This window comes from Cucumis sativus, chromosome 4 (assembly GCF_000004075.3).
Source record: "Cucumis sativus cultivar 9930 chromosome 4, Cucumber_9930_V3, whole genome shotgun sequence".
NCBI classification, from domain to species: domain Eukaryota; kingdom Viridiplantae; phylum Streptophyta; class Magnoliopsida; order Cucurbitales; family Cucurbitaceae; genus Cucumis; species Cucumis sativus.
In genome coordinates, this window is record NC_026658.2 from 11,840,111 (window position 1) to 11,867,577 (window position 27,467).

At 36.6% G+C, this 27,467-nt stretch overlaps 1 protein-coding gene and 3 long non-coding RNA genes across 4 annotated transcripts; 1 reads left to right on the forward strand and 3 right to left on the reverse strand.

Annotated features, from left to right (window-relative positions):
- Positions 1-10,402: 10,402 nt before the first annotated feature.
- On the reverse strand, positions 10,403-17,312 carry LOC116403159. The gene is made up of 2 exons (XM_031883648.1): positions 16,131-17,312; positions 10,403-10,587 (listed from the first exon to the last, which is right to left on the reverse strand). Exon 1 carries the CDS (start codon positions 17,212-17,214, stop codon positions 16,159-16,161), a length of 1,056 nt encoding a protein of 351 aa, XP_031739508.1. The 5' UTR covers positions 17,215-17,312; the 3' UTR covers positions 10,403-10,587; positions 16,131-16,158.
- Positions 17,313-17,693: 381 nt separating this feature from the next.
- LOC116403161 lies at positions 17,694-18,855 on the reverse strand. The gene is made up of 2 exons (XR_004215764.1): positions 18,238-18,855; positions 17,694-17,889 (listed from the first exon to the last, which is right to left on the reverse strand). It is a non-coding gene; the product is annotated as an uncharacterized LOC116403161 (long non-coding RNA).
- A 239-nt stretch (positions 18,856-19,094) lies between these two features.
- Positions 19,095-21,158, reverse strand: LOC116403160. Its single transcript, XR_004215763.1, has 4 exons — positions 20,374-21,158; positions 20,209-20,281; positions 20,075-20,123; positions 19,095-19,286 (listed from the first exon to the last, which is right to left on the reverse strand). It is a non-coding gene; the product is annotated as an uncharacterized LOC116403160 (long non-coding RNA).
- A 4,645-nt stretch (positions 21,159-25,803) lies between these two features.
- LOC116403481 lies at positions 25,804-26,306 on the forward strand. The gene is made up of 2 exons (XR_004216245.1): positions 25,804-25,894; positions 25,988-26,306. It is a non-coding gene; the product is annotated as an uncharacterized LOC116403481 (long non-coding RNA).
- Positions 26,307-27,467: the final 1,161 nt, after the last annotated feature.

Sequence of the window (27,467 nt, forward strand, 5' to 3'; positions counted from 1 at the left end):
TTGTCATCTCCATTGCCGTCCTCTGTTGTCGTCCTGTCGTCGTCGCCATCTGTAAGTGGTTTAGTTTAGATATTGTTTTGTTTTAGTTAATTAGTTTTAGTATTTAGATTTCAAATTTGTTTTAGGTGTTAGATTTTAGATTTCAAATTAGTTTTAGTATTTAGATTTTGAATTAGTTGTAAGTTTTAGTATTGAAATTTAATTTCAAGTGTTGTTAGAATTTTAAATTAGTTGTAGGTTTTAGAAATTTGAATTTGAAGTGTTGAAGTTGAGATTGAAGTGTTAAAGTTGAGGTTGAAGTGTTGAAGTTGAGTTTGAATTTAAAATTTTCAATTTGAATTTAGGAATTAATTGAAGTTATTTTTTTTTAAAAAAATAGAGGATCTCCCGACGCATGGTTCCTAGACATCTCTCGATGCTATATTGACAACATCTTTGACGTTCATACAACGTCGGAAGATGTCTAGAAACTCTCGACGCACAACATTGTGCATCGGGAGAGGAACTCCCGATACATTTTTCCTGACTTGTGTTCCGACATATATTAGTGCGTCAGAAAAGCCTTTTCTGACGCTTTTTATATATCTCCCAATGATTTTATGCATCGAGAGAGCCCTCATTTCTTGTAGTGTTAGACAAAGAGCTTCAATGTGGTAGAGGGGAAAGGCATGACACCTTTAGGTTTCATCAAAGAGAGGATTGAGGTTCTGATTACGGCGCTAAGGTTAACTGCGCCATCTTCTTCTTAATGCAATAAATCATCATTGTGCACTCTAGTGGGATGGTGTTGTTGTCAACCAGGCAGGCGGTTTCGTTTTCAAGTCTTAGTTCTTAATTCTTAACAACCTTTGAGTATTGATGCTCTACCCCAACCCTCATCCAAAACGATAACTAACACAATGGTTTGGAAGTTTTTGTGAAATATCATCTATACTTTTTCTTTAATGGTCGATGAAAAAAAAAGTCAGGAAAATGGTATTTCTAACCATTTTAAGTGTTACCAAAATATCACATTTGGTGTAGTATGGTATTGTTTTGAATATTTTTGTAAAATAGTGGATCAAGAAGTTTTACTAAGATAAAGTTTCATGTTGGACAAGAGGATAGTGGATGGGAATTAAGTTGAATGGTCCACTTTTTTTTTAAATCCTTTAAGGTTTTATGAAAACCTTTCACAATACCTTTTCATAATCATTTTGTAAAAATAATATCAAATCATTTAAATATACCAAAAAATTATTTCATTTCAAATAAACCTTTCTATGCTTAAAAAATCATTTCATTTTGTCAAGGATCCCGAATCGTTCTCTACGCTTGGTCTCATTACCTCGCGTTTAGACTACTGTATCAACAGCATCTGAGAACATACAAATTCGTCTTTGTTGCTCATACCGCTAAGCTTTATACGCTCATTTCAATGCATAAGTCAGCTTCTTATTACCATGTAGTTCGTACACTCCATAGTGGCCTTCACTCTTTATGTGCACACAAAAGTTAGCATCATCTCAAAGAAACATAATATTGAAATCATAGTCATCAAATCAAGCTTTAACATTATAAATAATGCTTGAAAACATAACTTTTCATAGAAATCTTTCTGAAACATTCTCATCTGAATTCTTCTTTCGAATCAGTAAAGAGAAATCGTAATAAAGTTTCTTAACATAAATTCTTTTGACTGAAAAGCACTCACCAAACTTTACTAAAGAAGTCCTTCTCACAACCATCTTTTCGTGTGGCTAAACCAACAACACTTTAGCATTTCAACAAAACTCTCATCATCCCCTCCTTAGTTACCTAAATTCTCCTATTTTATAGATCCCTTATACTAACTTAGTCATGCAAATCCTTAATATTTAACCTAGTCATGCTCAAATCCTTAATCTTACATGTTAACCCATGTCAAATAAGATTTGACATTTTCTTTACAAACCTTGCTCCCCACCTACCCAAACCGTGAATAAATTCAACCACTTAACATTTCTCGTGAATAACCTTATCGCTTGATTATATTTTTATTATAAGAAACGTTCCACATGAACTAACCAACTTTTACTCGCATAAAACTCTTATCACGAACTTAAACTCCAAGGCTTCCTTGTAGACTTCTTCTCCACGAAATGCTTGATTCTTCTCGGGAAGACCACCCAAAACTCCTAGTCTAACACTCAAAACTTTCATTTCTTAACTTACGCAAAGACTTTTTCGCTTCTTATCGCACAACTTCTTTCGCGAACTACACACTTATCGCAAAAAAGTATACTTAACCGTAAAAGATCTTATCACTTAATCTTTCCATGGATTTATTTGAACACCAACTTATTAATTCTTAGCCGAATTTTACTTCCTTACTCAAATTAGAAATGGGTCGCACAACTTCCTTCGCAAACTACCCACTGAATCGCAATAACGTATACTTAACCATAAATTTTTTTATCGCTTAATCCTTTTCGTGGATTTATTCAAACGCCAAATTCTTAATACCTAGCCAAATTTACTTCATTACTTAAATTAGAAATGGGTCTCACATTTAGAGCCTATCGCTTCTTTAAGATACATGATCTTACTGATTCAGAGAAATTAACCACAGGCGTTATTAGTTTTGATGATCTGGCATTGGATTGGTACCAAGCACAAGAAGAGTTGGAAGTTTTTAAGAATTGGGCTGACCTGAAAGAACGAATGCTTGTACAGTTTCGATCAATTCGAGAACGAACTTTGGTTGGAAGATTTTTCTCAATCAAACAGAAAATGAATGTAGAAGACTACCGCAACCGATTTGATCGATATTTAGCTCTAGTAGCATTTCTTCAAACGGTAGTGTTAGAGGAGACTTTGATGATTGGGCTTAGCCCATGAATAAAAATGGAAGTGGAAATTGTGGGTTGAGCAGTGCATTTCATTGGGTTGGCCCAGATGATGAAATTTGCGTTGAAGATTGAGAATAAGGAACTAGTGAGAAAAGAGTGTGGGTTGAGCAGTGCATTTCATGTAAAACTGTAACTCACCCTATCTATTGTGGAAAACAACAATACAATGATGACTAAGGAAGAAACCAACAATGGAAAGTCTACTGATGAGAGCTATCACCCTGAAGGGAGTTACTGATAGAACTAAGACATGCACAACAGAAAAAGAATCGAAATTCTACCCTAATTGGGCTTAATTAACGAGACTAAACCAAAAAAATAAGGTTTTTAGAATACTTACATTTGAAGCTGCGTTTTATTCGAACAACCACTAAGTTTGACTTAGTATCCTCTAGACTCATAATCGAGTTGTGGGACCCGTTGGATGAAAGAATCGGACGAGAGAAATAGATGAAAAAAATGGGCGTGGTAAATTTTCTTTTTTTTTTTTAAGTAAATAAGAAAAAGAAATTCCATTTGGTGTGAAAGCCCAAATTTAATAGGAAAATGAAAGGGAATTCCTTGGAAAGTTGGTTTGTGTGTCATTAAAAGTCAAGGTGGAAAACAAAGTACAACATATGGCTAAATGTGAGAGTAGGCGTGCAAGTATAATAAATACCTACCAAGATGTTTATTAATAACATGTGTTTGATACATAATTACAACACTTTGACCAAACAACCAATGCTTAACTATTTTCAAAACGTCTGGTCATCTCGCTGCAAATCCTTCAACCTTCTTCTCTACTTGGCCTAAACACCTCATCTTGGAAGATGAATTTTTGAAAGAATGTCTAAAAGACTAAGGTTTTATGAAATCCTTTTCGCAATACCTTTTCATAAACATCATTTCGCATAAACAACATCAAATAATTTTATCTCGCATAAACCTTTCTTTATCCTTAACATACTCATAACATAACAATTTCACATAAACACACATTAGTTAACATTCATTCCTTTCACCAATGATTTTGAATCGTTCTCTACACTTTGATGTAGAACATCTCCCTTCTTGATGTTTCTTGAGTTTTATCCTAGAGGAGTGGTTTGAATTACCATTTTTATAGTTTAGGATTAGTTATTTGAATTACCAATTTTGTATCTTGAGTTAGTTATAACTAACTCAACTCCAAGTTAAACTAACTCAACCCCAAGTTAGTTTAACAACTCTCGTAATCTCCAGCCTATAAAAAAGCTTCTCATTTTCATTAATAAGACATAAAAAAAAAAAGAGGCATTATACATAAAGATTTCTAGCTTTGCAATTACTGCATCAATTGGTATCAGAGTGTGATCCTAGCTCACTCTTCCCTAAAAAAACTTGGATCCTACCACTCTTATCCATGGACGCATAAGCCTCATTCAACCAAGGCTTGCAGTTGGTAGAACAAGCTATTGAAGAACTTCGAAAAGGGCAGTCGGATATACAGCAATCGTTAGTAGAATTAACAAACCTTTTTACCCGATTTCATGTCCAACCTTTAGAAGAAGCAATTCATCCCCCAAGAAACCTAATTGCAGCAAACCAAGAAAGACAAGAAAGACCAAGAAACCCAATTGCAGCAAACCAAGAAAGACAAGAAAGACCAATAAACCCTGTTGTAAACCAAGAACTACTAAGAAATCAACCTATTCACATCCACAATAATCGATTGTATGGAAACAACGTACTTGGAAATTTCTTAAACGATTCTGACTCTTTCGATGAAGACAACTTGCTGAACATTCATCAAGAACCTCAACAAAGGTTTGGACTTCGACCATACTTTCAAGAAGATCAAGAAATACGTATGAAAGTGGATCTCCCTACCTTCAATGGTCGAATGGACGTGGAGAAGTTTCTTGATTGGATCAAGAACGTAGAAATTTTTTTCGACTATGCCAATACACCCGAACACAAGAAGGTTCGATTAGTTGCTCTCAAACTTCAAGGTGGCGCAAGCGCTTGGTGGGATCAATTACAAAACAATAGACGATTATTCGGTAAACAATCTAAAGATTAGCTGAATATCTTATAAAAAGATGTTGCCGTAGGCTTAGTGGTGACAGGTGAGAAAGTAAGCTGTATCTTTTATGACTCTTAAACGTTGAAGTCAATCAATGAGTTCCAAATGCAATATTGGAAGTTTTCTTAAATATTTTGATGCTTTTGCATGTTGTGAAAGAACTTGGTTAGATGTGAGAAAGGGGTTTATGAGATTAGTTACTTACTATTCCCTTTTTCACTGTCATTGCTACTCCGTAGACATGCTATGGGCTCGTGTTTCTGTAGAATATAATTCAGATGCTCTTTCTCTAGAATATAATTTATGTGCTTTCTCTACAAATTTGAAGTAATTTCTACTGCTTTTGCTAATATTCTCTAAAGCTTATTCAAAATGTAGTTGTTTAATGACTGTTCAGATTTAAAATATATTATAGAGTTAAATTTAACACAGTTAATCAGCTTAAGCATTTGACTCTGGTGTTCTTAAGATATAAATTCAAATCCCTATAATTTTATCATGTTGATCTTTTCAATCTTCTCACATACCGTCTTCATTTCATAATCTTGCCTACTAGCTGTGTATCATCAATGAAATTACCATAGGAGTCCACATGTGGTAATTATGGATCTAGCACGATATACTGCGTATCATGTTGTTGGAGATCAGTTTAAATGATTAACCAGTCTATTGGTGGTTTGAGTCTTTTCTTTTGAATCTATAGGTTGTTCAATGGTCTAATATTAACTGTGTTTAGATTTATGGTAATTTTCATTCTTTTACAGCCTTAATAACCAAGAAAAGGTGTGCTTTGATAATCTTTTCTTTCTCTTCAGCATGTTGGTAATGTAGAAAGATTACATGTATACTATGCCCATGGACTAGATAGCCCAACCTTTGTTCGCCGGTGTTATTGGCTCCTAGATAAGTATGTTATGGTTGAAAGAAAATTGTTAAATTGCTTGCTACCAGTTGTTTCAGTGGGGTCTATCCCCATCATGCCACAAGCAAAGAAAAATGAAATTAGACAGTGGCAGTATATCGTGTTCTACTTATATAATTTATGACTTTCTTCTGCTTTTTGTTCAGGACCTTTGAACACATTGTCCTTGTTCATTACCGTGAAACACAAGAGGTTAGGTTCAACACAATGCATCTGCAGTTACTAAAATATTATCTTGAGACAAACTTTTATCATTTGGACTACTACATCTATTTAAGATTTGCTGATTTTTCCTCCATGGTTGCAATATTAGAACTTCATCCAAAATAATGTTGTCATGTGTGTCTTTAAATTTTTACTGGCAGTCTGGCACCATATAGATCTAGTAGTTGTGCATGCATGTCTTCCTCTCTATCCTCCATTGAAAAACTCGATAATTATCTATTTGTGTTTTATTTTGATGATTTAATCCAACATTTATTATGGATAAAGTCAGCCATAAAATACATATGTTTACTACTGCTCTTTGTACATTTTAAATACTAGATTTCTTGATGATTGTTGTCTTTAAGTTGCTCTTAATGTTGTTGCATATCGAGAAATGCACTGTAATTTCTGTACCAATTTTATCACTGCTTTTAACTAAATCTTCAAAAATCAAGGCACCACCTGGATGTAGAGTGCTATATGGTGATTCAAGTGTTGAGAGTTCTCTTTCTTCTGCTATCCATAAATTTATGGAATGGAAAGGCAATGATCATGACACTATTTTTTGTCAGATAAACACAGGTTTCATATGCTTCAACTCTGTGGTGCTTCACAGCACACGGATAAAACTTCCAAACATTCTGCACCCAATATTACCATAATGCATTTGGACACTTCATTAACAACTTCTTACAATTAGCCTTTCTATATTGAAAATAATTCGTTGTCTTAACTTCATGTTGCTGCTAGTTTCAAAATTTTGCATCCACATCGTTGAACTCAAATTCTGGTTCTGTCTCTAACCCATCAACTCCGTGGCTTTTATCGGAGGAACTTGATTCCAAGGCTACTCATGTTTATTCTCTTGGTGAAAATGAATTGTTAGGTGATACTGGCCGAACCTGTCAAAAATAAATGAGTCATAGTTTGTTTGATCATTCATTTTCTAATCTTTCTTCTTTATATTTAATTAGTTGTTTAATTTCTTAAAAAAGAATTCTGGTTTATTTATAGTATATTTGGTAGTATGCATGCCTCAGCTCCTTTAATGCATGTCTCTTACAGTATATTTGGTAGTCTTTTATAATGTTACACCCTTTTTTTTAATTCCTAAAACCTTTTAACTTTCCAAATTTTCATTCATTCTTTTAGAAAATTATTTTCATTATTTTTTTATGGTTACAAAACCATCCATTAACTACATTAATTAGACAATTCACTCCAATAATAAATAAATAACTTTTTTGGATCTAAGGTCTTTTCTCATTCTACAAATTTAATTTACTATATAAAGGTTATTATGCTAATTGAAAAATATATTTCTCTCAAGTATGCAATGACAGAAAATTAGGTTATAAATATAAAAAAATAATATTTTTAGGTATTATAATTTTTTTAAAAAAATTATATTTTAAATTTTTAATAAAACCTTGCATTTGGGGATTCACATGTTGTTACTTGTCGAACCAAAAAAGATAAATTCGTGGTGAAAACTCTTTAAAAGCCCAATTCGTGGAAGGAAAAATTGAAGTGTGGCGTTGAGTTATTTTGTTGTTGAAGAAGATCAGTAAAAAACCCACAGCATTAAAACTTCTTTTTTGTTTCTTTAAGTATATTTTAGATTGCAACGTATTTTCTATTTGGGTTTAGTTAGGGTTTCTCTTGTTTATTCCAAGATATGCATGGATAGTTCATGTTCGACTATTTGGAAAGAGGGATTTATGTAGCACGGGTATTATATTCTGGTTTTGGAAGTGTCGAGATAAATTAAGGACTTTTTTAATCTTCTTCAAACAAACCTATACGAAGGCGAAGAATAATTTGTGCTTGTATTTTAGTCGGAATAAGAAGAAACATGAAGAGAATGCCCACGAGGAAAATGACCATGAGAAAAAGTTGTGTATTCCTCCATCCATAACTGAGCTCTCTAATGTGTATTTCTCCCTCCATAACTGGCTTACTTTGGACTGTTTGGATAGAAAGAAGAATCCTTCGAAGCCCTAGACTTGTCTCTACCGCATTCGGAAATGCCAAGTTCTCTCTGAGGATCTCTAACTTCTGCCGTGTTCACCGTCCGTCAGTCCGCATTCCTACGTCTGCGTTCACCGCGTTCACCACGTCCGAGTTTATCTAATATATTTTTCCAAATCTTAAAGAAGAACTTTTGATTTCATTGGAGTTTATCATTAGAGGCATTACTATATTTGCTGCCTCTCAGTGGGCGATAGGTTTTCCAATGGTCATTTGAGACTGGTTGATAATAGCAAAAGTTAGAGCTTGAGAAGAAGGAGAGAAGAAAGTAGTGAAGACAAAAGAAGAAAGAAAGCTGAGTGAAAAACGAAAATTGACAAGGTAGAGATGTGACATGAAAATGATGATGAGAAGTGAAGGAGGCACGACACAATACTGGTACACAATAACAAAGCCTTGATAATTAAAAAAAGGATGGTGCCAAGAAAATTTAAATACAAAAAAAATGAAGGTTCTTGCAAGTGTATTGAGTGAATGGGAGAAAGAAAGGATAAAAAAGGTAGAAAGAGAGAAAGAGAAGTCAAGGGTAGAGATACATAGCTTTGTATATAGAAACTTTATGTTTATACTCCATTATACGTTGTGGAGAATATAACATCCTGATATGTTTGATTCAATTTGAATGATGCAATTATTTATTTTTCTGCAATAATTCTACTTCTAGAACCTAAATTTTGAAAGCCTACTAATTTTTCAGAATTAATTCGAGACCCCACTTTTGCTCCCCTTCCTACCTACGGTTACTTTTTGCTTAAACTTTAAAAGTTGTTTGAAAATTTTTGCTGAAACTTGTAAAATTTGTTTGAAGTTCGTATATCTCTCACATATTGCAAGGTTTCTTAATTATTTTATTGAATTTCCTACATAAATGCATTCAAACATGAGTTGACATAAATGCATTTTGCTATCAAGAGAGTATACCATACATGCATGTGTAGGACTTTTATCCCTTATATTTTATAATTTGTCTTACTACTGTTATTGACTGATATACCAATATACATGTGTAAAGTATTGATCATATATAATTAATATTAAATTTATTACATTCACTCATCAATTTAAGTTTTTTAGTCAATGTATGTTCATGATGTACCATGGTCATATCATAATAGAATAGATCCAAGATTATATATGTTCAAACCAACTGGTGATTTAATTATCAAAGATATTATGATTTTGTCCAGTTTTTTTTTTCAGTCACTACTAGAAAAATGGATTTTAATCAAGACATTGTGTCGTTGAAAATAAAAGAAAAAAAGAGGTGGGATGAGGTACATTGTGTTGTTTGAAAATAAAAATATGGATTATTTCTTAAAACAATCATATTGACACAATTTAATTTATTTCAAAACAATTTTTGCGTCATTAATTAACGACAATTTTTTTGTCATTAAAAAAATTTTCAAATGAAAAAACCTCAAATTTCAAAAAAGTTCGAAGTGGGCTACCGAGTCGTTATGAAGAACCCTTGCCCTCCAATTTTTTGCCACTTGCCGTCGTCGATTCCACACTCCAACCACTGTTGTCGTTGCTCCCACAACAAGCCTTCGCCGTCAAACCCACCAATCTAGCCACTTTCGTCGAATAAATTTATTTAGAAATATAAGTTTTAATGACACTTGAAATCAAGAAAAAGGGATATGAGGGAATAAAATGTGTGTCGTTAAAAATAAAAATACAAAATTTTTTGTGACACAAATTGAGTTTTCTTGACAAAATTTTCGCATTGTAAATAATGGCATAAATTATGTGTCATTAAAAATTACCCTAATAAAAAATCAATGTTTTCCTTCAATCATATGCTTTTTGATTTAAAACAAATAATTCGAAGCTTTCATCCCACTTGTGAACAAATGACCGAAAAAAACCTTACTTCATCCCACATCGTCACTGTCTTTAGCTCTCTCGCAAATGCTCTCTGGCGACGTTCCCCCCTCTCTCGCAAATACTCTTCACGACTTTTTCTCTCTCTCAAAATTAAGCTCTTCGCCCACCGTTTGAAGGAACTCACCAAATTTGCAAGTAATTGAAGAATTTGTGGTCCATGAGATCGATTAAGTCCATTTATGAGTTAGTTTGATTAGATTATGTCACATATACATGTATTACAATTAAGGGACACTTGCGAAAATGGCAAAATAAGTTATAATAATTAAGTCCATAGAACACATACTTTATTATTTGAGAAAGTGACAAAAACAAAGACCAACTGTAACGACCCAACTTTTCTAGGTAAGTCGAGAGTCGTTAATTTTTGACAAAAGACTTTGGTTGATACAAAATGAAATGTAAGCCAATTGAAAAACAACTTTAAGTCAGGCCTGATTTTCAAATATTCCAAAAACTTAAAAAAAGTACTATTTACAAATAAAAGTTTGTAAGTTATGTTTCAATACAACGTCTTAAACCTAAAACAAAACAATAAGCGGAAGCAAACTAACACATTTCCTATGGCAATCACACTTCCTTGCTGCCCCTCGCCGGTTTGCCGCCTTTATTACCTTTGCCTGAAAATTAAACATAAGAAGGGTGAGTATAAAAATACCCAGTAAGAGACCCTCTACTGGTCCCGTCAGGGGAAAAATAAATTGTTAACATTCTATTGGGACACCCTGTACAGTCGCGCAGTCTTGTGATCCCGTAGGATGCACATTTCAGTCTAACGCCTCGAGGGACGTACATTTCAGTGTAGTGTTCTGCAGAAACACATATCAGTCTAATGCTCCCGAAGGTACAGAATAATTGGTGATCCCGTGGGACACCTACAAGGCACACATCCCAATAAAAGCTAACAATTTTTCCCCTCAATCCATTCGTACCATCTTTCAGTTACTTCAAAATATAAAGTTCTTTCACTCAACGTTCTAACAGTCAACTTATCTCACTTTAGCCCAATGTCTGTCAGTAACATACTAATACGTCAGTCAATCAAACTATATAGTCATAACGCCTCTCAGTTCACCAGCACACAGTCATACTTTAGTATAACGTACACCCAGTCTAAACGACAATCACAAAGTTCACATCCGCATCTCAATACAAACACAATCTACAATTGTCGTCCTGTCTACATCCACACACATATATATATATTCCAAGACAATCACAATATGCATTCAACATCAAGTCTACTTCAATTCATGTGTATATATATATTTTCAGTCATCCACAGTATACATTCAACACCGAACCTACATCCATACGTATATATATATTGTCTCAACACATTTACTCAATCAGAGGTGACTAACATTACAATTCAAAAGCATAGGTGAGTCCAGTAGAAAATAAAATCCCTTACCTCACTTTTATGCAAGTTCTTCAATCTACTAAATCCAATGAATCAAATCCTAAACATAATCAATCATAAAATCAACATCTTTCTAAATAGTTTCAACCATTCAAATTACCCCATATGTAAATTCCACAACTTACCCAAGAAGTGGAAAATCAAGTCCACTTCAACCTTTTGGAAAATCAAGGATTCGCTCACTGAATCAAGATGTACCTTCAAGAATTAAGCATTTCGCCAACAATTAAATCCAATGGCAGCATTCAACAAAAACCAAGAAACCAACAAAAACCATAACTTGTTCTTACCCAAATATGAGCCCAATGGTTCACGGCGAGGCAAAAATGACAATCAAGAACGAATCAAGCGGCTGTAAATAGAGCAACACTGAATGCGACTCAACTGGAAAAGAAAATCGGCTTCAAATCGTAACTCCGTCTTACAACGAGCAGAAGAACGTCGACTTGATAGGGGACACGTAATTTAGGAAGAGATCGACTTGGATCCGTGTATGACTTCACGAGATGTATGCGTCGACGGCTTCACGGAGGTGAAGACAGACGCGGTCGGAGAGTCACGCGGCAGTGCAGAAAACGGAGGAGAAAGGAACGGGCGGCGGCTGGGCTTGGCTTCGACGGAGACAGAGATTGCGCAGCAGGGCTTCACGAACGGAGAGGAAAGGAATGGGCACGGCGATGCAGATCTGGACGACTGCTGCAAGGTGACGCGTACGGCACTTCACGAACCGGCGACGGTTGCAGCGACGGATCTGGGTTATGGCGAACTGCAAGGGTGAAGCACAAGCGACGGCGAGGACCTGGACGGCTCGGCGATGCAGATCTGGATGACGATTTGCTTTGACGCGGGAGGCACGACGGTTGTGAGCGGAGAGGCACGGTGGTTGTGAGCGGATGGGCGCGGCGGTTTCGATCCGAAGGAGAAAAGGAAGACGACCGGAAAGAAGAAGAAGAAACGACCGGCAGCTTGTGTGGCCGACTGGGTGAACGGAGAAGAGAGGGATGTGCGGCTGCTAGGGTACGGGAAGGAGAAAGGGATGGAGGACGCACGGGAGGAAGAAGGAAGGAAAAATTTCTTTTTTCTTTTCTTTTATTTAAATAATAAAAATAAAACTAAAATATAAATAAATATATATATAATAAAATTTCTTTTTCTTTTCTTTTATTTAAACTAAATAATAAAACTAAAAATATAAATAAATATATATATAATTATATTATCACATTTTCAAATCTTCTTTCCCCCCTTCAACATATTTTCTTCAAAACAATAAATCTTGTACAAATCGAAAAAATCTCTTAAAATAAAATACCTTCGAGTTTGGGGCGTTACATTCTTCCCTCCTTAAGGCGAAAGTTCTAATCCTGAAATAACTCTTGATAACGAGTCCTCATCTCTTCTTCTCGCTCCCATGTCGCCTCTTCAATTCGATGATTCCGCCACAAAACCTGTACTAATGGAATGCTTCTATTACGAAGCATCTTTACCTCTCTAGCCAGAATCTCCACAGGTTGTTCTACATAGCTCAAATGCTCATCAATCTCCAAGGGTTCATAGTCCACGACATGAGATGTATCGGCCACATACTTCCTCAACATCGAAACATGGAAAACATTATGGACTGCAGAGAGTGATGGTGGTAATGCCAAGCGATACGCCACAACACCAACCCTCTCTAAGATCTCAAATGGTCCAACAAAACGAGGACTTAACTTCCCTTTCTTCTCAAAACGCATAACACCCTTCATAGGTGCTACCTTCAAGAATACCTTTTCTCCCACATCAAACTTAAGGTCTTTTCGCCGTACATCTGCATAACTCTTTTGTCTACTCTGCGCTGTTTGCATACGTGCTCTAATCTTTTGAATAGCCTCATTAGTAGACCGAACTAATTTAGGTCCCATCAACCTCTGTTCACCAACCTCACTCCAACAAATAGGGGTTCTACAACATTTACCATACAAAGCCTCAAATGGTGCCATACCGATGGTAGCCTGGAAACTGTTGTTATAAGCAAACTCCATCAAATGTAGATGAGAGTCCCAACTACCTGGAAACTCTAGAACACAAGCTCGTAGCATATCCTCTAAAACTTGGTTCAAACGTTCAGTTTGACCATCAGTTTGTGGATGAAAGGCTGTACTGAAATCTAATCTCGTACCCATAGCAGTCTGAAGTCCCTTCCAAAACTTGGAAGTAAACCGTGCATCCCTGTCAGAAACAATCGATACAGGCACTCCATGCAGTCTCACAACCTCAGTTAAATACAACTGTGCCCACTTACTAGCAGTATAAGTGGATTTCCCTGGTACAAAATGTGCCGATTTCGTAAGCCTGTCTACAACAACCAAAATCACTGTGAAACCCTTCAGGGTCTTAGGCAGCCCTGAAATAAAATCCATCGACACATTCTCCCACTTCCACTCTGGCACACTTAAAGGTTGTAACAAACCTGCTGGTTTCTGTCTAGGTGCCTTAACCTGCTGACATACTAGACACTTACTAACGAATTCCGCCACTTCCCTTTTCATATTCCGCCACCAATAAAATCGTTTTAGATCCTGATACATTTTCGTACTACCAGGATGCATGGAAAATGAAGAATTATGGGCTTCATCTAGTAAGTCAATCTTAGCTGCACTGTTCGCTGGCACACACAAACGTCTCTCAAACATCAATCCACCATCAGAGGATATGGAGAACTCATCAGTCTGCTCTGTTCCAACAAGGCGACGTCTCTCCGGAGTCAAATAAGGATCATTACTCTGAGCATCAACAATCTTCTGCCTCAGAGTCAGTTGCACCGTTAATTGAGCTAACTGTGAGGTGACTCTCCCCACAGATACTACAATCTCAGCTCTCTCCAAGTCTCGATGTAATGGTACCTGTCTAGTAATGAGTGCTGCCGAATGTGATACTTTTCTACTAAGAGCATCAGCCACCACATTCGCCTTACCAGGATGGTACAATATCTCACAGTCATAATCCTTTACCAACTCGAGCCACCTTCGCTGTCTCATATTCAACTCCTTCTGAGTGAAGAAGTACTTCAGGCTCTTATGGTCAGTAAAGATTTGTATCTTTTCACCGTACAAATAATGTCTCCATATCTTCAATGCAAAAACCACTGCTGCCAACTCCAAATCATGTGTGGGGTAGTTCTGCTCGTGACTCTTCAACTGACGAGAGGCATAAGCAACCACCTTACCTTTCTGCATCAAAACACAACCCAGTCCTTTCTTGGAAGCATCACTGTAAATCACAAAACTTCCGGATCCATCTGGTACTGTAAGGACCGGTGCAGTAACTAACCTTTGCTTAAGGTTCTGAAAACTATCCTCGCAAGCTGGACTCCAAACAAACGGAGTTCCCTTCCTTGTCAACTGAGTCAAGGGAGTAGCCAAACGTGAAAAATCCTCCACAAACCTCCGGTAGTACCCTGCTAAACCCAGAAAACTACGAACCTCACTAACTGTAGAGGGTCGAGACCAACTGGTAACCGCTTCTATCTTTGCAGGGTCTACAGAAACTCCCTCACTGGAAACCACATGACCAAGAAAAGCCACCTGCTTCAACCAAAATTCGCACTTAGAGAATTTAGCATAAAGTTTATTGACTCGAAGAGTCTCTAACACTTTATGTAAGTGTTCCTCATGTTCGGCCTCAGTCTTGGAATAAACCAAAATATCATCAATGAAGACTATCACAAAAGTGTCTAAGAAATCCTTAAACACCCTGTTCATCAAATCCATAAATACTGCAGGTGCATTAGTCAAACCAAAAGACATTACCATGAATTCATAATGTCCGTACCTCGAACGAAAAGCAGTCTTAGGAATATCACGGTCTCTAATCCTCAACTGGTGATAACCTGACCGTAAGTCAATCTTAGAGAACACCGTGGCTCCCTGTAACTGATCGAACAAATCATCGATTCTAGGTAAAGGATATCTGTTCTTGATTGTTACTTTATTCAACTCTCTATAGTCAATGCAAAGACGCATCGACCCATCCTTCTTCTTCACAAACAATACTGGTGCACCCCAAGGCGACACACTAGGTCGAATAAAGCCTTTGTCAAGCAACTCCTGTAACTGTACCTTCAGTTATTTCAACTCGACAGGAGCCATCCTATAAGGGGCTCTAGAAATGGGAGTAGTGTCTGGCTCCAACTCAATGGCAAAATCAATCTCTCTATGTGGCGGTAGTCCTGGAAGATCTTCTGGAAACACATCTGGGTATTCTCTTACCACAGGTTCTGAAGTTAAGGAAGTCTCATCTTCCCTAGTATCCACCACACTTGCCAAAATACTCCAGGTACCCTGGTTGAGCAGTTTACTAGCTTTCATAGCTGAGATTACTTTAGGCAGTACTACTGTTCCTACCCCTTGAATTTAAAGCTAGATTCGGTAGGGGGACTGAACACAACCTCTTTACGAGAGCAATCAATACTAGCATGATTAGTAGCTAGCCAATCCATACCTAAAATTACATCAAAGTCACGCATATCTAATACCAACAAGGTTACGTCCAGCACACGACCAGCTATCTCAATTTCACATGCTTTAATCTTTTCCTTAGACAACATAATTTCTCCAGACGGTGTAGACACTGACAAAACATAATCTAAGGGTTCCACCTCTAAGCATGCATGCGTCACAAAAAGCGATGAAATAAATGAATGAGAAGACCCCGAGTCAAACAAGGTCAAGGCAAAATGCCCTAACACTGGTAATGTACCTGTCACCACTGTGCAGGCCTTCTCTGCTTATGATCTATTAGTGGCAAAGATTGTACCCCGCTGTGGAGGTTTCGCTCCCTGACTGCTCTGTCCAGCCCCAGTAGATCTCAAGGGACATCGATCAGCCATGTGTCCCTCTTGCTTGCACTTATAACAGACTCTCGTTCCCATCAAACAACGACCCAGGTGGTGTTTCCCACACGTATTGCATAGTGGCTTCTCTCGAGTAGTGTCTCCTGCCCCGCCAGAACTCTGCTGGAAACTGCAAAAAGGATCGCCTAATCTCAAGTTCCTCTGAGGAATTCCCACAGTTCTCTGCTCTGCTTTCCTCTTTTGACCAGACGACGATCCCTTATCAAAACTCCTTGCCCGAATTTCATCCTTCCCAATGCTCATATCCACTGCCAGGCGCAGCGCTTCAGCCTGGGTAGTGGGCTTTAGTGCTCGCACAAAGCCTCTAATCTCATCTCTCAATCCTTTGACGAACCTATCAGCTCTAGCCTGCTCATTACCAACAAGTTCAGGGGCAAAACGCGACAGCATATCAAACTCCTGGTCGTACTCCTCGACTGTCATATGTCCTTGCTTCAATTCCAAGAATTCCTGGCTTTTGGCGTCTCTAAGGTTAGCCGAGAAAAACTTGGTATAGAAGCAGTCTTTAAACTGATCCCAGGTAATCTGTCTCACATCTCCACCTAGCATACGCATCGTAGTTCTCCACCAGATAATACCTCTGTCCCTCAGAAGAAAAGCAGCACACTGAACTCTATGCTCCTCTGGACATCTCATGTAATTAAATATGGTTTCCACAGAGGACAACCACAACTCAGCTTTAGTAGGATCCTCTAGTGACCCATCAAACGTCTGAGGGTCATATTTCCTAAAGTCCCTCAAATGTTTCGCCTCAGCAGAAAGTTGGTTCGGTAATGTCTGCGGCTGTTGTGCAGCCAATCCTTGCGCAGGAGGGGCTGCTGGTGCAGGTGGAGCTGCTGGTACAGGGGGAACCACAGGTGCAGGTGGAACTGCAGGTGCCTGCTGGTTCTGAGCTATAGCCGTCATAAGCTCCGTGAACCTCTGCTCCATGTGAGCAGACAGTGCAGCAAACTCAACATGAGTCACGGGTGCAGTAGGAATTCGCTATTCAGCTTGACCCTCAGTAGGTTGATTACGACCTGCTCCTCTACCCGGCCTCTACGACCTCCTCTACGTACACCTCTCTTTGGCGGCATAATTCCTATTATCCACCAACAACACTCTTTAAAAAGTCTTAATCATAAGCATAAGAAGTCTTTATCGTCATGCAATCTAGTTTAATTTAGGCAAAGTCATGCAAATAAACCATACATATAAGCATAAAGCATACCTGACGAGAGACGAAGGGTCGCGTTAGGCATAGGGACATAAAACATAGACTTACATCGTAAGTCAGTCTACAGAACCTAAAACTTAGGCTCTGATACCAACTGTAACGACCCAACTTTTCTAGGTAAGTCGAGGTCGTTAATTTTTGACAAAAGACTTTGGTTGATACAAAATGAAATGTAAGCCAATTGAAAAACAACTTTAAGTCAGGCCTGATTTTCAAATATTCCAAAAACTTAAAAAAAGTACTATTTACAAATAAAAGTTTGTAAGCTAAGTTTCAATACAACGTCTTAAACCTAAAAAAAACAATAAGCGGAAGCAAAATAACACATTTCCTATGGCAATCACGCTTCCTTCCTGCCCTCGCCGGTTTGCCGCCTTTATTACCTTTGCCTGAAAATTAAACATAAGAAGGGTGAGTATAAAAATACCCAGTAAGAGACCAACTGGTGATTTAATTATCAAAGATATTATGATTTTGTCCAGTTTTTTTTCAGTCATACTAGAAAAATGGATTTTAATCAAGACATTGTGTCGTTGAAAATAAAGAAAAAAGAGGTGGGATGAGGTACATTGTGTTGTTGAAAATAAAAATATGGATTATTTCTTAAAACAATCATATTGACACAATTTAATTTATTTCAAAACAATTTTTTCGTCATTAATTAACAATTCTTTTGTCATTAAAAAAAATTTCAAATGAAAAAACCTCAAATTTCAAAAAAGTTCGAAGTGGGCTACCGAGTCGTTATGAAGAACCCTTGCCCTCCAATTTTTTGCCACTTGTCGTCGTCGATTCCACACTCCAACCACTGTTGTCGTTGCTCCCACAACAAGCCTTCGCCGTCAAACCCACCAATCTAGCCACTTTCGTCGAATAAATAGAAATATAAGTTTTAATGACACTTGAAATCAAGAAAAAAAGATATGAGGGAATAAAATGTGTCGTTAAAAATAAAAATACAAATTTTTTTGTGACACAAATTGAGTTTTCTTGACAAAATTTTCGCATTGTAAATAATGGCATAAATTATGTGTCATTAAAAATTACCCTAATAAAAAATCAATGTTTTCCTTCAATCATACGCTTTTTGATTTAAAACAAATAATTCGAAGCTTTCATCCCACTTGTGAACAATGACCGAAAAAAACCTTACTTCATCCCACATCGTCACTGTCTTTAGCTCTCTCGCAAATGCTCTCTGGCGACGTTCCCCCTCTCTCGCAAATACTCTTCACGACTTTTCCTCTCTCTCAAAATTAAGCTCTTCGCCCACCGTTTGAAGGAACTCACCAAATTTGCAAGTAATTGAAGAATTTGTGGTCCATGAGATCGATTAAGTCCATTTATGAGTTAGTTTGATTATTAGATTAGATTATGTCACATATACATGTATTACAATTAAGGGACTTGCGAAAATGGCAAAATAAGTTATAATAATTAAGTCCATAGAACACATACTTTATTATTTGAGTGACAAAAACAAAGACCAACTGTAACGACCCAACTTTTCTAGGTAAGTCGAGGTCGTTAATTTTTGACAAAAGACTTTGGTTGATACAAAATGAAATGTAAGCCAATTGAAAAACAACTTTAAGTCAAACCTGATTTTCAAATATTCCAAAAACTTAAAAAAAGTACTATTTACAAATAAAAGTTTGTAAGCTAAGTTTCAATACAACGTCTTAAACCTAAAAAAAACAATAAGCGGAAGCAAAATAACACATTTCCTATGGCAATCACACTTCCTTCCTGCCCCTCGCCGGTTTGCCGCCTTTATTACCTTTGCCTGAAAATTAAACATAAGAAGGGTGAGTATAAAAATACCCAGTAAGAGACCCTCTACTGGTCCCGTCAGGGGAAAAATAAATTGTTAACATTCTATTGGGACACCCTGTACAGTCGCAGTCTTGTGATCCCGTAGGATGCACATTTCAGTCTAACGCCCGAGGGACGTACATTTCAGTGTAGTGTTCTGCAGAAACACATATCAGTCTAATGCTCCCGAAGGTGCAGAATAATTGGTGATCCCGTGGGACACCTACAAGGCACACATCCCAATAAAAGCTAACAATTTTTCCCCTCAATCCATTCGTACCATCTTTCAGTTACTTCAAAATATAAAGTTCTTTCACTCAACGTTCTAACAGTCAACTTATCTCACTTTAGCCCAATGTCTGTCAGTAACATACTAATACGTCAGTCAATCAAACTATATAGTCATAACGCCTCTCAGTTCACCAGCACACAGTCATACTTTAGTATAACGTACACCCAGTCTAAACGACAATCACAAGTTCACATCCGCATCTCATACAAACACAATCTACAATTGTCGTCCTGTCTACATCCACACACATATATATATATTCCAAGACAATCACAATATGCATTCAACATCAAGTCTACTTCAATCCATGTGTATATATATATTTTCAGTCATCCACAGTATACATTCAACACCGAACCTACATCCATACGTATATATATATGTCTCAACACATTTACTCAATCAGAGGTGACTAACATTACAATTCAAAAGCATAGGTGAGTCCAGTAGAAAATAAAATCCCTTACCTCACTTTTATGCAAGTTCTTCAATCTACTAAATCCAATGAATCAAATCCTAAACATAATCAATCATAAAATCAACATCTTTCTAAATAGTTTCAACCATTCAAATTACCCCATATGTAAATTCCACAACTTACCCAAGAAGTGGAAAATCAAGTCCACTTCAACCTTTTGGAAAATCAAGGATTCGCTCACTGAATCAAGATGTACCTTCAAGAATTAAGCATTTCGCCAACAATTAAATCCAATGGCAGCATTCAACAAAAACCAAGAAACCAACAAAAACCATAACTTGTTCTTACCCAAATATGAGCCCAATGGTTCACGGCGAGGCAAAAATGACAATCAAGAACGAATCAAGCGGCTGTAAATAGAGCAACACTGAATGCGACTCAACTGGAAAAGAAAATCGGCTTCAAATCGTAACTCCGTCTTACAACGAGCAGAAGAACGTCGACTTGATAGGGGACACGTAATTTAGGAAGAGATCGACTTGGATCCGTGTATGACTTCACGAGATGTATGCGTCGACGGCTTCACGGAGGTGAAGACAGACGCGGTCGGAGAGTCGCGCGCAGTGCAGAAAACGGAGGAGAAAGGAACGGGCGGCGGCTGGGCTTGGCTTCGACGGAGACAGAGATTGCGCAGCAGGTCTTCACGAACGGAGAGGAAAGGAATGGGCACGGCGACGCAGATCTGGACGACTGCTGCAAGGTGACGCGTACGGCTTGCTTCACGAACCGACCGACGATTGCAGCGACGGATCTGGGTTACGGCGAACTGCAAGGGTGAAGCACATGCGGCGGCGAGGACCTAGACGGCTCGGCGATGCAGATCTGGACGACGATTTGCTTTCCGAGGGAGCACGACGGTTGTGAGCGGAGAGGCACGGCGGTTGTGAGCGAATGGGCGCGGCGGTTTCGATCCGAAGGAGAAAAGGAAGACGACCGGAAAGAAGAAGAAGAAACGACCGGCAGCTTGTGTGGCCGACTGGGTGAACGGAGAAGAGAGGGATGTGCGGCTGCTAGGGTACGGGAAGGAGAAAGGGATGGAGGACGCACGGGAGGAAGAAGGAAGGAAAATTTCTTTTTTCTTTTCTTTTATTTAAATAATAAAAATAAAACTAAAATATAAATAAATATATATATAATAAAATTTCTTTTTCTTTTCTTTTATTTAAACTAAATAATAAAACTAAAAATATAAATAAATATATATATATATATTATATTATCACATTTTCAAATCTTCTTTCCCCCCTTCAACATATTTTCTTCAAAACAATAAATCTTGTACAAATCGAAAAAATCTCTTAAAATAAAATACCTTCGAGTTTGGGGCGTTACACCAACTCACACATCAAGAGGTAAAATGTCACAAATGCCCTCGTTATTGATGTACATTTGATACACCTTATACACGTCTGATACACCTAATACCTCTTGATACATTAAGTCCATTTATGAGTTAGTTTGATTAGATTATGTCACATATACATGTATTACAATTAAGGGACACTTGCGAAAATGGCAAAATAAGTTATAATAATTAAGTCCATAGAACACATACTTTATTATTTGAGAAAATGACAAAAACAAAGACCAACTCACACATCAAGAGGTAAAATGTCACAAATGCCCTCGTTATTGATGTACATTTGATACACCTTATACACGTCTGATACACCTAATACCCCTTGATACACTTGATACTTCTTACTGATACACTTGATACATTTGATAGATACAATTCATGCACTCGGTACTCATTGATACACTCGATACTTTTTGATACACACCTGAAACATCTTCATACACATAATACTTCTCGTTCCACATAATACTTCTCGTTACACTTGATTCTTCTTGATACACTTGATACCCCTGAGACCTTGATACACTTGATTAGTTTGATACACTTAAAGACTTCACTTATAAGTTTGATACACTTGATACACCACTAATAAACTTGTTATACTTCATTGGTACACTTAACAAATTCGATATGTTTGACGTACATGCACTACAAGAAATTTACCCTTTGTCGATGACAAATATCGTCAGTAAATCTTCAAAAACTAATCAACTTTTCTTTTGCCAACGAAATTAAGCTGTCAACACACACCGTCAGGTAGGTCTGTCGGAAGATCCTCTATCGATGGCAAAAAATAAACTGTCAGCAAAAATAGGAACTATCGATGAAATTGAACCATCAGTGGGCGTGTGTGTGTGCGCTCGTGTGTGCGCATGTCCACGTGTGCTTGGGTGTGTGTATGCGCACATACATGTGTACGTGAGTAGGTGTGTGCGTGTTTGCGTGTGCATTTGTGTGCGTGCGGTTTGGTGTGCGTGTGCATGTGTGTGTTTGTGTGTGTGTGCCTATGTTCGTGTGTGTGTGCGTGTATGGGTGCACGCGCGTGCAAGTGTATGTATGTGTGTGCGCGTGTGATTGTGTGTGAATAAGTTGATATTTTTTAATGTTGAGTTTCTCCCAATTTTAAAACAATAATTTAATTATCTTGATATTCAAGCCATTAATATTATTGTGAGATAAAGATAGTGAATAAGTTGATATTTTTTAATTTTGAAATTCAGTTAAAGTTATTTTGATACAAAATCTATTGCTGAGATTATCATATTCTGAAAAATAATAATTTTGTTATTTTGAAATTCAATTTGGTTATTTTGAAATTCAAATTCAATTAGGTTATTTTGAAATTAGTAAGATTAAATAAAGTTGAAGTCTTGAATCCATTAGTTGAGTCCCGAGATATTAAGAAAAAAGTATGATATGAGTTTATGTATCTTTTTCAGGTAAAAAATAATTAAAAGCTGATAAATGCATAATATAAATTAATTACAATATAGAAACAAGATAATTTTAGTTGGAGAATGTGAATATTTTGGTATTTTATAAAATATTATGCACGTGCAAAAAATGTTATTTGCTAAAATTAACAAAAAAAGTTTTGCCATTTTTCAAAATGACCCATAAAAATGTTGCTATATCTCTTATGACAGAGTGTATATCTACTGGTTCATATTCGACATGTTTGTTGCTAATAGAATTGGATAAAATCGCATTATATTGAAATAATTACACGAATGACACTTTTAAGCCAATATTGGTAGAAATTATAGTTTAATTAATGTTATTAAGTCAATGAACATGGTTTAAAAGTCCTTCTAAACACAATTAATGTAGTTGTTTTTTAATTTTAACTCATTTATACATCTTTATGCATATGTGCTGTGTACGTGTGCGCGTGTAGGTAGGTGTGCGTATGTGTATGTGCGTGTGTTCGTGCGAGTGTCCGTGTGCATGTGTGTGTGGGTGTGTGCATGTTTGTATGTGTTTGTGCGTGCGTGTGTGTGCACGGGCTATTGCGTGTGTGCTTGGGTGTGCTCGCGCGTGCGTGTTTGTGCGCGTGTGCGTATGTGTTTACGTGTGTGCGTTTGTGCGTACGCGTGTGTGCGTTTGTGCATGTGTGTGTGCTTGTGCGCGTGTGGATAGGTGTGTGTGTGTGCATGCGTGCGCGTGTGCATGTGTGTGTGCGTGCGTTCGTGCGTCTGTGGGTGTCTATGTGTAGGTGTGCGTGTGCACGCGTGTGTGTAAGTGTGCATGTGTACGTGTGTGCGCAGTGCTTCTATGCTTGTGTGCGAACAAGTTAATATTTTTTAATGTTGAGTTTCTTCCAATTTTAAAATAATAATTTAATTATCATGATATTCAAGGCATTAATGTTATTTTGAGATAAAGATAGTGAACAGGTTGATATTTTTTAATTTTGAAATTCAATTAAGGTTATTTTAATACAAAATCTATCGTTGAGACTCTCAAATTTCGAAAAATAATAATTTTGTTATTTTGAAATTCAAATTCAATTAGGTTATTTTGAAATTAGTATGATTGAATAAAGTTATTAATATGTTGAATTAATTAGTTGAGTCTCGAGATATTAAGAAAAATATTATGATATGAGTTAATATATCTATTTCAAGTAAAAGATAATTAAAAGCTGATAAATGCATAACATAAATTAATTACAATGTAGAAACGAAATAATTACAGTTGAAGAATGTTGATATTTTGGTATTTTATAAAATACCATGCACGTGCAAAAAATGCTAGTTGCTAAAATTCAAAGGAAAAAGTAGTTTTGTCATTTTTCAAAATGACCCCTAAAAACGTTGTTATGTCTCTTATGACAAAGAGTGTAGATCTACTGATCCATATTCGATTTGTTTTTGTTGGTAAAATTGGATAAGACCGCATTATATTGATAATAACGAATGACAGTTTTAAGCCAATATTGATAGAAATTATAATTAATCAATGTTATTAAGTCAAATGAACATGGTTTAAAACTCTTTCTAAACATAATTAATGTATTTGTTTTTTAACTTTAATTAATTTACACATCCTTGTGTGTGTGCATATGTGCGCGTGCGTGTGCGTGTGTGGATGGGTGTGTGTTGCGTGCGTGTGTTGTGCACGTGTGCGCGTGTGCTTGTGTGCGAACAAGTTGATATTTGTTAATGTAAATTTCTCCCAATTTAAAATAATAATTCAATTATCTTGATATTCAAGTCATTAATGTTATTTTGAGATAAAAATAGTGTACAAGTTGATATTTTTTAATTTTGAAATTCAATTAAAGTTATTTTGATACAAAATCTATCGTTGAGATTCTCAAATTTCAAAAAATAATAATTTTGTTATTTGAAATTGAAATTTAATTAGGTTTTGAAATTTTGTAAATGAATAAAATTAAAATCTTGAATCAATTAGTTGAGTCCCGAGATATTAAGAAAAAGGATGTATCTTTTCAGGTAAAAATAATTAAAAGCTAATAAATGCATAACATAAATTATAATTACAACGTTAGAACGAAATAATTACTGTTTGAGAAGGTGAATATTTTGGTATTTTATATAATAATATCATGCACACGTGCAAAAATTCTATTTGCTAAAATTAAAAGAAAAAGTAGTTTTGCCATTTTTCAAAATGACCCATAAAAACGTTGCTATATCTCTTATGACAAAGAGTGTTGCATCTCTGGTACATATTCGACTTGTTTTTTGTTCGTAAAATTGGAGAAATTGAGGACACAACTCCAATTCCTAGCATGTTTCTCTCCTAAGACTATGCTGGTCCTAGTCGGGGAGTGGCATTTACATCCCAGAAAGACACACATGTATCACCTCGTGTTGGCACTTCCATTGCAATGCCACAACTCTGACATATATAGTGCCGACATTTCCTTCCTTAAGCTTGAAAAAAGGTGATTTGATGTCCATAAAAAATTAACTGAGCAGTTAGATATTTTCTAATATGTATCTCACGTAATTTGATGCTCATTGATACTGCAGTACTGTGTCAGGAACGTGTTTGATGTAAAATCTTTCAGTTTTGATGGATCTTATTACAAGCTTTCAACTCTTCTTAGCACGACTTCTGACAGAACAAAGGTTTGATATATCTTTACACGATCGCATATCACATATGAACGATCGCATATCCCATCTGAAATATCGATCACCCTTGGTAAAACAACCGTTTAGATATTCTACACGATTGTTTGCTTAAGGATACACGATCATTTTGTAACTATTTTTTTTTTATCCTTTTTTCTTTCTATACTAGAACCAGAATCAATTGTTTGATGATATTAACAACATGTATGATGATCTTCGTGATGATTCTAGTCATCACAATCTGGAAGAATGATGACCATCAAAATAACAAACATGTGATCATCCATGAGAATCCATTTGTTCAAGAGTCACATCTTCAAGAATCTACTGTAGAAACTCAACAGTTAGTGTTTAATTCATTAGTTACCGCTTTATATTGTTTAAAATTGCTTAGATTATAAATAAACAACAATAATTTTTTTTCTTTTCTGTGTAGGGAACAAAAATGAACAACGCCTCAACATCAAGAGTAGTCAGGCAGTGATATTAGCATATATGGCAGAGATGCACATTTGATATTAACTATAAGTAATATAGCAGAAAATATGGAAGGTCATACTCAAACAGAAAAGGGATTGCTAGAAATGATTGAAAATCTTCCGTTGGTAAGCCAACCACTTCCACTTTGTGAGATGCTACCATTAACTACTGTCAAAGGTCTTGCATTAGTTTAATTGGTATGTGTGCCCTAAAGGGATAAAAGCTCTTGGCAGTGAAAGATTTTACAAAACCATTCATCAATTTTAATTTGAAAATTCCAAAATACCAGTACATTGACAATATTTAGAATCAAAGTTCTAAATAAAGAACTAAATATGCTTTTAAATTAAAAGATACATAGAACTGACTCTTGTTGACGTCTTTGAATCTATAATCCACCGAATTGGGGACACCACCCGTTGGAGACCTTCCTATCTTCGAAGATGAGATTGGTTTGTGGAAAACAATTGGAATGAAAAAAAAATTTAGAGAGAAACTATGTAACACCCCCAATATCAAGGTATTTCTCTCAAGCTAAATTTTTAAAATTTTATTAAGATTTTAAGGAATTTGGTTGTGGTGTGGATTTAGCAGGAAGTGAAGGGGGCTTTTATGAAAAAATATACTAATACTAAAGGTTAAATAATAATAATAGAATTAATGTTATTATTAATTTAAAATATCAATTCTTTATTGATTCACGTGCAACCCCATCTCTTTCTCCTTCACTCTTCCTCTTCCCGTGCCCACCGCCACCTGCCTCCCTTAGCCATTTTATATTACTCTTGGACGTCAGCCGGCCACGCCGTCACCGATCCCTTCGTCTCCGTTGAAGCCGAAGCACCGTTCGTCGTGAGTTCGAACTCTCGGCATCGCGTCTCACCTCTGTTTTCCAGCCAAGCTGTGATTCATTCGCGCGTAGCTCCTTCGACGTTGCGCCACCACATTCTGCTCCAGGTGACGAGGAGCGTCACCGATTGACCTATCATCTCACCGCGTTGTTACTTAGTTGAAGCAGCCGTCGACAGACCTGAGCCCGTCACGTCTGTTGAAGTGCCGTCGCGCGGCTCTTCACCTTCAGCCATGGGTTGTAAGCTGAAGTTTGTTTTTCGTTTGTTGATTAGATCTGATCTATTACACGCGTCGATTCCAGTTATTCGAAGTTGTTGCCCCCATTTTACTCTAATTTTTGGGATTTTTGTGGTAAGTTGTATTGGTGAGTGTGGTGGTTTTACATTGTAATTATCCTTGGGTTGTAGTTTTGGATAATTAGTTAAATTGTTAATTGATTCTTGAAGTTAGCGTTTGAGTTCTTTGGATTCACAACTAAGTTGTAGATTTGTTGGAGTTCGGTTCGCCAATAAAGCTAGAATTTACATTGAGGAAATTAAATGAACGAAAGTATTGTGAAAGTAATTGAGTTCCATATTCTTAGT

Excerpts from the sequence above, each read along its gene's own strand:
- LOC116403159 (XM_031883648.1), bottom strand. The coding sequence starts at position 17,214 with ATGGAGCAGAGGTTCACGGAGCTTATGACGGCTATAGCTCAGAACCAG.